Source organism: Notolepis coatsorum (genome assembly GCF_963971535.1).
Source record: "Notolepis coatsorum genome assembly, chromosome: 2".
NCBI classification, from domain to species: domain Eukaryota; kingdom Metazoa; phylum Chordata; class Actinopteri; order Aulopiformes; family Paralepididae; genus Notolepis; species Notolepis coatsorum.
The window spans coordinates 49,704,406-49,719,737 of record NC_140166.1 but is presented as its reverse complement, the minus strand read 5'-3'; the positions used below and the strand labels follow the sequence as shown (position 1 = coordinate 49,719,737).

The 15,332-nt window shown below is 41.6% G+C and overlaps 1 protein-coding gene across 2 annotated transcripts in view; it reads right to left on the bottom strand.

The window, feature by feature from the left end:
- Positions 1-15,332, bottom strand: part of araf (A-Raf proto-oncogene, serine/threonine kinase) — a 50,899-nt gene that overhangs the window by 17,249 nt on the left and 18,318 nt on the right. Inside the window, exons 5-13 of one of the 2 annotated variants that reach the window (XM_084309212.1) lie at positions 14,845-14,984; positions 12,978-13,082; positions 12,685-12,829; positions 12,507-12,534; positions 12,247-12,377; positions 7,303-7,502; positions 6,566-6,742; positions 5,111-5,157; positions 1,175-1,293 (exon numbers count right to left, since the gene is read on the bottom strand). In XM_084309212.1, coding sequence (XP_084165338.1) covers positions 1,175-1,293; positions 5,111-5,157; positions 6,566-6,742; positions 7,303-7,502; positions 12,247-12,377; positions 12,507-12,534; positions 12,685-12,829; positions 12,978-13,082; positions 14,845-14,984 — 1,092 coding nt within the window. The remainder of the gene's footprint in view (positions 1-1,174; positions 1,294-5,110; positions 5,158-6,565; positions 6,743-7,302; positions 7,503-12,246; positions 12,378-12,506; positions 12,535-12,684; positions 12,830-12,977; positions 13,083-14,844; positions 14,985-15,332) is intronic. The other variant, XM_084309213.1, reaches the window with a different exon arrangement.

The following is a 15,332-nucleotide window of genomic DNA, read 5'->3' as shown; positions in this document are numbered from 1 at the left end:
AATCGTTCTGGTTGATCGCCTGAAGCTCCAAATACTCCCAAATCAAAAAGGTATATACCATGTACATATGTGCATTCACAAAATCATCAAGGGGGGGGGGGGGTCATTTTAACTCAAAACTGTGATCGTGTTTGTCAAGCATGTTTCACGTCCGGTAAAACACAGAACTGTGACCGTTACAAAACATGTTTCAGGTTCGGTAAAGTAGACATAGAATATACCTTACCTTAGCCAGAAGGTATTCCAAAAAGAATAGGGATGTCTGATATTATCGGCCTACCGATATTGGCATAAGAATGTGATATCGGAAAATATCGGTTTAAAAAAATATATATATATATATATTTTTTAACATTTATTTAACCTTTATTTACCCAGGCAAGCAAGTAAGAACAAATTATTATTTTATTTATTGTCAAAGTATGCATAATTTTGTGTTAATTACACGACAAGAGATATGTAATGTTAATTACCTGAAATTATTCCGTTTTGGGGGGGGGGGGAAACCCTGCATAATCGGTATCGGAAATCAAGAGTTAGACAATATCGGTAAAAAACCCAATATCGAACATCCTTAAAAAAGAATAATTCCAAGTGATCCAAGTGTATATGTCTATACATGTTTATATGGGAAATACGCTTCAGGCAACAACATTTCGAGGTGATCGCCGTGTGTCTCCGTTCATGCAGGAGGAGCCCTTGCCAAAAAAAGAAAAAGTGTATCCACTCCAAGCCATTCCAGTTCAAAGGTAGGCGATACTGCCACCTGGTGATATCCGATCGCCATTGCAATTCCAACGTAGGTAGATGAATCATAGACACCTAGATGGGTCCGGCTGACAGTAAAGAACGGGGATCAGAGGAAAAAATCAAAGGACCAAGTTGAAATCTCTGGGTTTTGGCGTCAACGCATTGGCGAGATAACCCGAGATTTTCTCGGGTATGGCAGAGAAAGAGTTAAGAGGTTAACCCTTTCACTGCTGCACTACCAAACGGTTAACCCTTTCACTGCGACAATTCACAGGTTAACCCTTTTACTGCTACACAACAGCCGGTTAACCCTTTCACTGTCAGACAGAAGGTAGTGTGATAGTAAAGGGTTGGTTGACCTTCTGTCGTGTGGCAGTGAAAGGGTTAAAGTAAAACATGAGAAAAACACACGAGAGCGCCTCACCATCCAGAGAATGGACCCGCTGGGCTGCTCCACCTGCTGGGAGCCGGTCCACCGGGACTTCACCGTGGCCAGGCCGAAGTCCCCGATCTTCACCGTCCAGCCCTCGTGCAGAAAGATGTCTAGAGACCAGAGTTAAGGAGACGTGCCAACAACAGACCACTGCCAACAACAGGTTGACCGGCTGTAGTGCGGTAGTGAAAGGGTTAACCCATTGTCGTGTGGCAGTGAAAGAGTCAACCTTCTGTAGTGTGGTAGTTAAAGTGTTAACATTCTGTATTGTTGCAGTGAAAGGGTTAACCTTCTGTATTGTCGCAGTGAAAGGGTTAACCTTCTGTATTGTCACAGTGAAAGGGTTAACCCTTTGGTAGAGTGGTAGTGAAAGGGTTAATGTCATATTTTACAAATCAACTTCACAGATCAATTCACTTGGATGCTCTTCAGATTATCATAACTAAAAATGAAGAGGCAATTGATTCCAGTATAAATGATTGTACAGGAGTAATTGATTCCAGTATACATTGTACAGGAGTAATTGATTCCAGTATACATGATTGTACAGGAGTAATTGATTCCAGTATACATGATTGTACAGGAGTAATTGATTCCAGTATACATTGTACAGGAGTAATTGATTCCAGTATACATGATTGTACAGGAGTAATTGATTCCAGTATACATTGTACAGGAGTAATTGATTCCAGTATACATGATTGTACAGGAGTAATTGATTCCAGTATACATGATTGTACAGGAGTAATTGATTCCAGTATACATGATTGTACAGGAGTATGACCCAGTTGGTCTAAAACCCATGTAATTACATGAAGTAATTGCTAAGACAGTGACTTCCTCCACAGTCTGACCCCACAGAGGAGCGACGAACTATAAAATGATTCTGGTTCGTATGTGTGATTAAGAGAAACTATAGCTCCCTGCAGACCAAGGTGTTCAAATGAGTCAGTGTTTGGCTAACAGATGCAGTGTAATCAACAGCCCAGTTTCATCTCCGTCTGACCAGCCATGAACAATTATACAGATGACACCAGGTTTAGAAATTAACTTTTTTCCCCCAGGGCTTTTTTTGTCCCCCTTAATTGATTTTCAGGGCTTTTTTTGTATTTCTGGGGCACTGAACTTTTATGATGAAAAAGGTTATTAAACATCCTTATCATTCAAAAAATACAACTCAATTAATGACCTCATTTTGTGGCTGCGGCTGTCCTGGTGGCGTGAATATTAAAGGCAACCAACTTGTGTTCGGCTTTTCTCTGATTGGCCGCGCCCCCCCGCCCCCACGCGCAGGCAAGCGCAGCCGTCCCACGTCCCAAATGAAATCCAAAGAGCAAGCGCGGCAGCGCGGCAGCGCGGGCAACCAACTTCTGTAGTGTTGGGCTGCTGTTCCAACGCACTTGTGTTGGGCTGTGGTAGCAGTGGAGCGTGGAGCGCTGCTGACTGATTATTATGTTTCGCGTTTTTAACAACCAACGGTAGATTCACTCGTCACTGTACATGTATAAACAAAGCCCATACAGTTATGAAATAATAAACACTGTTAGGACTCGCAATAATAAACACTGTTACGACTATATATATACTAGACTAGACTAGACACATAGCCATAATTTAAGATATAGTTTATGTATTCGCAAATATGAGAGCTCTGTCATTGAAGTGGGTGGTGGCAGTGTAACAACGTTCACCCTGATGTAAAGTAGCGATTTTTATTGTTTTGTCATGACAACCCAATTACATAATCCAACATATGTGTAAAGAAACAACATATTCCAGTTAACGGAATATTTTTTAATGATTCATTACGGTATAAATTAGGTTAACTAGAGCCAGCGGGGCAATGCGGTTGTTCATTCACCGGCTTCAGTGCGCCGCCCGCGGCTTGACTCGGTTCAGCGTTCACCCTGATGTAAAGTAGCGATTTTTATTGTTTTGTCATGACAACCCAATTACATAATCCAACATATGTGTAAAGAAACAACATATTCCAGTTAACGGAATATTTTTTAATGATTCATTACGGTATAAATTAGGTTAACTGGAGCTGTGGAAACTATTATCTTAAATTATGGCTATGTGTCTAATATGGCTGTCTCAAACACAAGGACCTGGGGGAGCCTCATGCGCATGCGCGGCTCTCTGCCGCGACTCTCTTGTCTCTCTTGTCTCTCTTGCCGCAAGGCCGCGTGCTAGTGGATTGATTGATTGGCCGTGTGGCCAATCAGAGAAACGCTGAACGAAAAGCTGAACACAAGTTGGTTGCCTTTAATATTCACGCGTCCTGGTGGTGCAAAGCGCCAACAAGAACCTAAACTCACTTTAGGTTAGTTGTAACGTTAGTTTAGGTTCGTGTTAACGTTAGATAATGTACAAAATAAACGTATTTCCGCTGCTATATAGACATCGCTCTTTTATTTTGGAACCCCCCCAACCGGAAGTTGTTACCCTCGTTATCTGCTTGAGTGTCCGGTTGTTGTTTTTCGTTAGCTACAGCTACTGTTTTCTAAATTGGGGAGGCTTTTAATCGTCAAGGTAAGAGGATTTTAAGTCATGGTATCCATAAACTTCAATCGGTTCGGATCCTTTCGTGACTATGAGGAACTTGAGGGTACAAGTCTGACCCACTTCCAGTGATGAAGCTAAGCTAACGGAGCGGGCGTTCCCTAAGCCTACTGCACGCACAGAGACAACAAAGGTATGCATCTTCTCGTCCAACTCCAGGGAAGATGGCAAATAAGCTAATTTCCCAAAATGTTGGCGTTTTCCTTTAAGCTAATAAAGGATACTCGTCACAACCACAGCAGAGGACTCACGTATTTGTACTGTGAAGTAACACGACAATGACAAACGTGTTGTTTTTTATTTTTTTTATCCTCTCTTTCTCCGATTTTCCTGTTTTTTCTCCCCGTCCCAATTTATTCGTTGTGCCAATTCCCCCCCCCCCCCCCCCCCCCCCCGTCCCCTACCTGGTTGTTGTGCGCATGTTCTCCTACTGGTCGGTGCAAGGGAACCCTGAAGTCATCCGCACGCTTCCTCCGACACGTGCGGCAACAGCCAGTGACTCTTTTTTCACCTACACGCGAGGACTCTCATTGGTGAAGTGTAACGCGTGGGAGGTCACGCTGCCTTCATCAATTCCTGCCTTTCGCTGAGCAAGGCCCAGACCTGACCTGTAGGCGTCGCTGTCCACAACGCCAGTTCACCACCCACGACTTGCCCTCCCCCTAACCCAGCCAAACGAGTTAGTATGACGAGCACAATCTCCGCTACGCCACCTGATCGCTATGTTTTTCTTTTTGACATACTTGCGGCACACGGAACAAGTTAACAACTCACCACTGTCTACAGCCCCTGCATAATACTGTAGCCTAGCCAGTCTCTTGAAACTATCTTCAAACTTCCACTGCTCTGGAAACTTTCTTTTGTCAGGTGGTCCCACTCATCCTTTTCGTCTGAGAAAGCCGCAGTGGGTTTTCTTTTTAGCGGCCGGCTTACTCCTTCCATATGGTTCCACATATTTATAACTCATTAACGTTATTAAGCTAACGTTAGCTAATCAGGCGTAACGTTACAGTGCAAGCAGTGTAAACAAGGAGATTGACGCGCGAGGAGAGATCGAGGGCTACAAAAAAGGCGACTGTCCTTTATTTTACATTACTATTTTGTTCAAATCTGCCCGCCATTGGCGCTTTGTGGGTGCTTATTTTGTTACCTGTATATATATATATATATATATATATATATATAATTGGTAAACTGTTGGGGGCTTTTTTTGCCCCCCTTAACTGATTTGAGGGCATTTGGTCAATTTTTTGGGGCATTTTGCCCCAAGCCCCCGTTAATTTCGAACCCTGGATGACACACACACACACACTGCCGAGTTATGCAACAAGACCAAATGAACAGCACATAGAAAAAGGATACTGTTTGATTTTAGATCTCGATGAATTATATTCTTGGCATGAAGATAACTGAAAGAAAAGGAAGAGAACAAAGTGATAATCATTACATCTCTAGATCCCAAAATAAGGGATAGTATATATAGTCAGATTTTTAATATAGCCTATATTTATTATGTATATTATGATGACTAATAATCTGCACCTTTATTTATACCATTTCATTTTCTCATATTTTATATTCAGATTAAATGTTATTGCCTATAGGGAGGTGTAGTCTGACATCACTTTAGTTTCATGTGCGGTCCACTCGTATTAGAGATTTATCATTAGGAAAATGTATTATCGGCTATTGTAATAATTCTGCCTCATGAACATTGGCAAGCTTTCCATTTGTGCACAAAACGAGTTCCCTTCTATCACTAACATGATTGTTTAAGCATTTTGGTTGAAATAAAATTACACGTAATTATTTTATGATTAATTGCAAATTGTTTCATGTTGCGCTATAGATTGTGGATGAATACACAGAAAGGTACACCATGCCAATGTTCATGCTTTATTTGTTTAAACCAAACGATTTAGAAATGTGTCCGTTGGAAATACATTGCAATATGGATGAAAACCTTACGTTTAAGTCTCACACATAGACAAACTTGTATCGAAGCTGAAGCTTAAACTTGGTTTATTTTTCAGAAACATGTCCCGTTTTTCACTTAAAGTGAGAAGTCACCTGATCTCAATCACCTTCTTACCACTACTCGATTATGGTGATTTACTCTACATGCATGCACCTGATCAGTACCTCAGAAAGCTGGATACTGTTTACCATTCTGCCTTACACTTTGTTACGGGATGTGGCAATCGAGTGCACCACTGCACCCTATATGCCACGATTTTCACGATGGCTCTCTCTTGTGCACAAAGCTCTGCTTAAGCTGGTTCCCTCGTTCCTAAGCGTGTTTCTGTGCACTAAGCAATACAGGTATGCCCTTCGTTCCCAAGATGCTCTGAAATGGGATGTTCTCTATGAGAACTGAATTGGGAAAAAGGGCTTTTAAATATGCTGCTCCTTCATCTTGGAACAAGCTACAAGAGGACCTAAAATTGCCAGGACTGGTCACCCTCTGAGAATTTTAAACCATCTTAAAAACCTATGAACTCAGTTCCCTCGGACAGTGCAACTGTGTTTGATAACTTGCCTAAAATTGGATCTTGCTGTGAATGTTTTATCTATTTTATTGTGATGTTCTTTTTATGTTGAAACTTTCTGCTGCCTTGCTTGGCCAGATCGCTCTTGAAAAAGAGATTTTAATCTCAATGATGCTTATCTGGTTAAATAAAGGATTTGATTGATTGATTGATTTCAAGCAAGGTGGACCGGCCGGAAACAACAATGACGTAACTACTACACCTCCCTATATGTAGACTGCAGTTACTCTACAAGAGCCTTGGCGTGCATCTAAAGAGCAGGCCTTACTCCATGCCCTGTGCAGTCTGTCTGGCCACGTCGATGCGCCGCATGGTGTCGAACTTGGTCTCTGTGACGTGCAGGTGTCGGTACAGGCTGCTGCCTTCGCACCACTGGGTGATGATGGCGAACTCGGGCTTAGTCATGAAGCCCATGAACAGCAGAATGTTGACGTGGCGTGTCTTCCTGCAGAGAGAGGAAAGCCAATAGAAGTCAAACAAATGGGAATAAATTAGTATATGAACTTAAGGGGTTAGATGTACTTTCACGTTTATTTGAATCGTTAGAATCATAAGCCAGTTATATATGTGATGCCTCTGTAACTACGAATATAATGCAGGACTGATACAATACATTTTATTTATTTCTGTAAATTTGATTTAAAAAATAAATCTTTACAAAATAACCACATGCCTCATGACTGCTTTTTGATAATCCTGTGTGAACTAATACAAATGAAAGACACTTTCTCTTTTCTCCCTTTATTTGGAAGTGTTTGTTAGTCAAGCCCACGTGTAAAGCAGGGTCTGGTTAACCCTGCCTGGTTAACCCTTTCACTGCGACAATACACAGAAGGTTAACCCTTTCACTGCCACACAACAGCCAGTTAACCCTTTCACTGCCACACGACAGAAGGTTAACCCTTTACGGTCGCCGTCGGTTGTGTGATAGTAAAGTGTTAACCTTCTGTCGTGTGGCAGTGAAAGGGTTAAAAGTACCTTAATTCGGTACCCATCCCTACTCACCGTAGGACTTGCATCTCGTTCTTGAAGGCCTGCAGCTGCTCGGGCGTGGGCTCCGTCACCTTGAGGATCTTGATGGCCACGTCTCCGTGCCACTTGCCCTTGTAGACGGTTCCGAAGGAGCCCGCGCCGATCCTCTTCTGGATGGTGACCTCCCGCGAGTGGACCTCCCAGTAGTAACTCGAGTCTCTATAGCCGGCACGCTGACCAAACAAGACACCCGTACTTAACACTTTGGATGCCAGCCATGCGGAGCGCTAAAAGCCTCCGTATGCCAGCACCCACTTCAATGATAGAGCTCTCATATTTGCAAATGCATAATCTATGTCTTAAATTATGGCTGTGTGTCTAATGCGACCAGGGGAGGAAATTAGGCCACTTTACTCGCCAAATGAGAGTATTTTTTAGGTTTGGCGAGTGATTCATGAAGACCACTCGCCAGTCTGGCGAGTATACAAAAAAAAAAACATTCTGCAATCACTGCACTGGCAAACGGTGCGCGTCTTCTGAGTGCTCGCTTTAGTTGACAGTGCCACGAGAGCACTGCACAAGACCACCCGCGGACATATAATGTTTAATAAAAGTTTGCGCAGTACTGGCCAACCCGCGGACATATAATGATAAAAGTCCTGCGTTACTAGGCTAGCCATCAGGAGCACTCTCAAACGGATAACGTTAAACACAGCAGAAGATGGGAAACAGACAGACTGACCAACGGGGAACTGCATCCAACCCTAGCACAACCCTCGAGTATAAGTTACTAAGGACACATTTAAATCACAGAGGTGTAATGTTAGTCTACTGGAACTGTATACAGTGGTTAGCTTCTAGTTAGCGTTTTAGCGATAGCTGCTTGCTAGCTAACGTTAGCCCTGTGTGCTCAAAGCAGCCAGCTAGGTGTATCTGTTATGACTATAATGTTTCCAAAAAAGCACCGGACTACGACGTAAGGTTAGACATTTTATTTCATGCTCAAAAGCCCCTGGCTTGCACATCGCAGTCACGAAAGGGGCTAGCTAAGCTCAACCAGTGCACTGTGCACAACAGCACACCAACCCAACTGACGTTACCACAACACTTGACGGTACTTCACAGCACTGTCGTAAGACCACCGTGCTGTCTTAAAGGCACAGTGTGCCTACCCAGATGCATTACACAACATTGACGAGGCTTGACAACCGAGGTTCAAAGTTAACTTGATTGATTGATTGAAAACTTTATTAACAGATTGCAGAATGGGTACAATACAGTACGGCTCAATACACACAATTGTTAAGGGGATGCAGCCCAGAGAAAGACTTTCGTCTTGTTTACATCAGGGTCCCCCATTTTCAATTAATCATAACATATGACATACAGATAGACTACTGCTACATCTATACATTTCACATCTATCTATACACTTCACAACATACTTCGGTTTTTTTCTTTCACTGCCCAACCCAGTCCAACCCAGCATCTTTCACTGCCCAGTTCAGCCCAACCCAGTCCAGAATAGATACCTCTTTCATGTTAATATGTTTTATGCTAATATTGTGAAGAGTAGAGATGAATGTTTTATGCTAATAAATATTTTAAAGAGTAGAGACACGTGTGATTATTTTACTATGATTGAAAATCAATTTAGACGAAGACATACAAAGAAGTAATTATCACAATTAGCGATTTTTTTTGTCTGGTAAAAAATCTGTTTGGCTGGTAAAAAAAATCAGATACTCGCCAGTTGGCTGGTAAGCCAAAAAGTTAGTTTCCTCCCCTGAATGCGACCGTCGCTTGTCAATGACTTGTTTGCAGTCAACATTGTCTAAACGGATATATATATATTTTTTTTTAATAATCGGTTAATTTCCGTTTTATACCATTTTGAAAAACGCTAGTTTTATGAAACTTCCAGAAGATTTAGAAGCTTCTGTGATAATCGCCCTCTAGTGGAATATACTGGAATACACAAAAAACGTTCTGCCTATTTATGAATCGTTTTCAAATAAACGCTAGATTATCGATAGTATGTGTACTTATGCATGCGATAGAAGCGGGCTGAAAAATCGATTGACCATTTCCTGATCAGCACACACACACACACACACACACATTGATATCTCTGTGAAAAAAGCTCTGATTATCCTAAGACTGGTCAAATAGATTCCTTACCTCAGATCAGATGTTCTCCAAAAAGATTATTCCAATTCCCGATCGCCATTCCAAATATCGATCGCATTTATTGATCCAATGCTGGGTGGTCGAAACACCGATTCCACGCTGTTCTGATGGGCCACAATGAATCCGATCGGCTCGCGTTACATGGCTGAGAAGTAAAATGTGGATTCCGGATTTCCCCCCCCCCCCCCATCCGTTTTCATTGAGTCCATTCCAAACGGGTGCATTACCATCCGGGAGACGATAGGGGGCGGTATTTTCCCAATGGAGCTCAGACATAGACCCAGTGTTAACGGGAGGCTAGATTGATGAAATATGAATGGAAATCGTTAATAAAAAACGAAACGATTAAATGACGAGATTTCTCGACGTTGGCACTCAACGGTCGGCATGAACAAACGAGAAATGCCGTCGCTGGCACTCAAAAGTGTTAACATACACCGCTCTCCAAGAGATACTGTATCGTTTAGGAATGTGTATGACTGACAAATCTTTTTGGAATAGGCTACTGTTCTTAACACTTTGAGTGCCAGCGACAAGATTTCTCATTAGTTCATGCCAACCGTTGAGTGCCAATGACGAGAAATCTCGTCGTTTAATAGTTTTTATTAGCGATTTCCATTCATATTTCATCAATCTAGCCTCACGTTACCACTGGAACTCTCGCTGAGCTCCATTGGGAAAATACCGCCCCCTATCGTCTCTCCGGATGGTATTGCACCCCATTGGATTGGATTGAATGAAACGCATGGGGAAAAAAGAGTCCGGAATCCACATTTTACCTCTCAGGCATGTAACCTGATCCTACTGCAGTCATCGCCCACCATCAGAACAGTGGAGAATAAGTGTTTCCAGTACCCAGCGTTGGATCAATAAACGCGATCGATATTTGGAATGGCGATCAGGAATTGGAATAATCTTTTTGGAGAACATCTGATCTGAGGTAAGGAATCGATTTACCAGTCTTGGGATAATCAGAGCTATTTTCACAGATATATCAACGTGTCCCGTATGTGTGTGTGTGTGTGTGCGATCAGGAAATAAGAGAATCGATTTTTCAGCCCGCTTCTATAGCGTGCATAAGTACACATATACTATCGATAATCTAGCGTTTATTTGAAAACGATTCATAAATAGGCAGAAAAATGTCAATGTGTTTTGTGTATTCCAGTGTATTCCAGTAAAGGGCGATTATCACAGAATCTAAATTTTTTTCTGAAACTTTCAAAAAATGAGCGTTTTTCAAAATGGTATAAAACGGAAATTAATTGATTAAAAAACAATCCGTTTTGACAATGTTGACTGTAAACAAGTCATTGATAAGCGACGGTCATATTAGACACATAGCCATAATTTAAGATATAGTTTTCTGCGTTCACAAATGTGAGCGTTCTGTCATTGAATAGACCGTTGGCACGCAACAGGGTTCCTAGGCACAGCACTGCTGGCACGGAAAGTGTTAAGACCGAATATTTTGAAAATTGTTAAATTCAGTTCAAATGTTCAGTTTCAGTTCAATTCAGTTATTCTTTTTAATAGAATGGATCATTCAAATCAAAGGGTATTGCACATAAATAGGCACTTCAGATAATCCTTCAGAACGTTGATTGGCTCAGCTGACCGACAATAAATAATTAAATTAAAAATAAATAATTAAATTAAAAACGTCACCTCAAACTTCGATGCCCCGAGGGAGTTTCGAACACGGGTCTCCCACGCCGCGTGCAACAGCACAGACCGCTATACCAAGAAGTGAACTCACTGCTTTGTAACGTGTCTATGTGTCTTTTGAGGATGATCACCCCAGCCCTTCATGACTGCGCTTCACGATACCATCCGTTACATATATTATAATTATATATATATTTTTCGACTAAGACATGAAAATCGAATGTGGAGACAACTACCGTACTTTTCGGACTATAAGCCGCACCTTTTTTCCCCATTTTTCGACCCTGCGGCTTATATAACGGTGCGGCTTATATGTGACTCGACGTGACCAAACCCGAAAATGTAAAAATCGAAATATTGCTTTTTTGACTGCATTGAAATGTTATTTATCTGTTCCCTTATTTGCTAAACTTAATACAACTTATAAATTAGTTAATTCTTATTTGTCCGACAGTATTGTGTCCCAATGCTAATTACATATGGTAATTAAACATTAAAACACCTGCGGCTTATAGTCCAGTGCGGCTTATATATGTACACATCAGTCAATTTAGCTGCTGCGGCTTATAGTCGGGTGCGGCTTATAGTGCGAAAAGTACGGTATTCGAAAAATTCGAACTCATCCCTACTATCGTTAGGATAATTTCCAAAGTAATTTTCTGGCCAAATTGAGATTTCTGCCTAACTGTATTCTCCTCACACTGCTGCATCACCCTGGCTGGGTGCCTATGTCTTCAGCCAATCAGAACGCTTGTTACGTAAAAGAATCCCCATCTGCCTAACTCACTCGTGTGACTTGTGCATTTTAACGTTACATACACAGACGCCGATCGCATGACATAGGCAAGTAAAACAAATGCCTTAGTGTGTGTGGAGGAAAAAAATGCCTAAGTCACGACATATTTGGTTTAAAAGTCATCTTATTTAGTTACGCAATGGTTGTTGTGTTTTTGTATTTTTGCAAACTTGTCGATACACCTTGTGGAACTTATTTTCAAAATATAAATAAAAATCTTGTACACATTTGCTGGAAAATGTTTGTTTTTTTGACAATTATCGTATGAGGCTAACGCTATGCTTCATGAAACGACGAGGTCAAAGCGTCCGGTGAAAACATACCCCTCTCTTCTTGTCATCGGACGAGGAGGGCTTGCGCTCCTTGTGCTCTGAAGGGGACTTGGGGGGTCTCCTGCCGGGGGAGCCCAGAGAAGAGGGGGGGCTGGTGGAGGGCTTCGGTGAGGGCTCAGGACCTGCGAGAAAAAACGGGCCGACAAAATGAGGAGATGGGAGACGGAGACAAAGAGGACAATACCACCAAATGACACGCCATTTACAATATAGGGATTATTTTGGTACTGAAGAGAGAATCAAAATCCTACCCATTGTATTGTTGATTTTTAGTGCTTCCTAAAAAAAAAGAAAGAAACGAAAAAGAAAAAAGAAAGAAAAAAACACGAGAAAATAATAATTTTACATTGTGATCTTGCGATATCCGTGGGATCATATGAATGCATGACTAGTAGGTTAAAAGGTGTAAATGTGTCAACGGTGAGTGACCTCTATGATGCTGGTGCCGGCGGGGCCCACGTTGGCGATCATGTGGACGTTGGGCGTGGACGTGGAGCGGTGCCTCTGCAGGGACTGGCCGTCTCCGCCGGACATGGGGAAGCGGAAGGCCGACTGCGGGGAGAGCAGCTCCATCCTGGGAGGCGAGGCGCATCATGCGAGGTGACAATCGAAGAGTGAGTTAACTACAGACATATTCCCAAAACCTTATCTTTGGAGACTAAAGACCTTTTGCCGGTCGTTTGAATATGAGTGAGTCATATTCACGGTGAACAAGAGCTTACCCAGAAGGATCAGGGGTTAAGGCTATGTCGCTCTGGGATATGGAATTATCTGGCAATAGTATGGATATTTGAGGGTACTCATCTGTGCCGGGGTGGGGCACAAACCTGGACACAATGCACAACATGTGAGAACGCATGCAACACGAGAGACACGACGACACAAAGGGTCAGACATGGAGAGATGAAAAGCAGGGCTGTACCAAAATCATTTGAAGGTTCAATCATAAACGTAGGTAGGTATTCAAAAACGAACATTTTACCAGGCAACGTTTGTACTCTTTATTATCCATGTATTCATTAATTAGCTTATGTCCTTAATTGGCAATCGTTGCCACGTAGTGCTGTTTGACAACAGCCTAGCTTGTCAGAATGACATCCAGCTGTGCATGTGTGAGTGAGCACGTTCAAGTGGCAATTGTGCCAACGAGGCAATCTAACAAAAAGATGCCCAAAGGATTTATTTTTTAAGTGATGATCATTAGGTTCAGCAACAACGCTCATTTAAAAAAAAGGGACATTTTGTAGTTTTTTTTTTACCTGTATCCTATCGTTCTGTTGCGGGGAGGATGTGATAATTGGACATAAACCCCCCCCCCTTTAAAGTGTAAAGTCGACACTAGAGGCTTAGTAACTACTAGTTTGTTTGTAACTAAATCAGCTACTAAAATTGGTTGCACCGTGATTATTTAGAACATGACTAGTTTGGATGTAAAGTCATAACTAAGGCAAGAGGCCTTACTTTCTACTGGATTGTTGTGTATGCAATTAATGAAAAATATTATACTGTGTGGCAGAAACACTGCTCTTATACCATTAGCGAGTATAGTTCTGTGACATTGTATGATTCACACCTACCCTAGGACATGTGCAACTATTTAGTTGTTACTTAGACGTGAGTCTACGTTTGAACTTACACACAGCTGGTGCAACAGGCTGCTGACCTCTAAGGAACTGCAGACGCCATTTCCTCGTGGTGACATGTAAAGAATAGGGGCGCGATGTGCCCCGAGCTCTCAAGACGCAACACGTCGAGACGCTTTGTGTCTGATTATCACACGTCCTCCTCACAACAGAACGACAGCATTCAGGTAAAAAAATAAATGACAAAACGGCCCTTTAAAAAGGAAACCAAATATGGGGACATAAAATATGATGTGGCAAATACCCGACACTGCATTCAGAAACCTTGTTGGAAGCGTTGCATGGTGAAAGAAAGGACACTTGGTACAGCTCTACTCATCATGTTAGATTGTGGACTTTAGGGCTGTGCCCAATGTAATTCTTATTTTTTTTACATTCAAAGCTTCTATTGAAGTTTTCGAATGAAGCTTCGAATGTCTGTCATCATCTTTTATGACATAATCATAAACAATTTAAATTAAAAAAAATAATAAATCCTCAAACAAAATCCTCAATTTGAATAAAGTGATTCGTCTGATTAAATGTGTCTTTTTAATTTTTTTTTATTAAATCAACTTTCTTTAATGAATATAACTTGTCAGTTTCATCAACATAAATAATCCAATAAGGGCACGGTTGGTACGAAAGTGATGGTGACGTCTTGATGGAGCGCCGAGCGCCAAGCGGATGCAGATCATTTATGATCAATGTTTTATTTAAATCTTTATGACGAGTCATATACTATAATATAGTATAATACTATAATATTAGTGTAGCCTAATCTTTATCTGCAACTGTGAAGAAAACCCCCATTGGTTTAAACAGAATGAATAGACACATACAAAATTTAAATAAATATATATATATTTGGAATGTTGATTTATAATTCGAATGTCAACGTTATGAATGAAGCTTCGAAGCTTGGAACTATTGGGTACAGCCCTAGTGGACTTCATGTCAAACTCACCTCATGTCCACGCAGACCGTAGGAACCTTGCTGCTACAGTGCTGGTGAAATTTGTAGCCGCAGGTCTGACATCTGAAGCCATTAAACAGGAACTTGTGGCAGAAGTCACAGTAGGCCAACTTGAAGAAGGTTTTCCGCACCTACAGATTAACAGGTCAGAGTTCATTTTCTAGAGTGACAACAATGTCCATTAAATACTAATGCAATGAGATACATACTGTATGTGGCAATAAGGCTGGATATCGAAACTCTACTTTTATGGTATTGAACAAATTGCATCAATACTATCAAGTATCCAAAAACGCTGGGTCATTCGATACCAATTTTTACACCAGAGTAGTTAATCTCATTAGCATCAGTGAGCCAATAAGCATGTTTGTTCCAAGATATAAGGCTGGTGAGGTGAGATTGGCTGTTTTTTCAGTTCAACCAATTCCCAAAACACAAAAAGGCCTCCGATTGGCTCATACAGCACACTGTCACACACA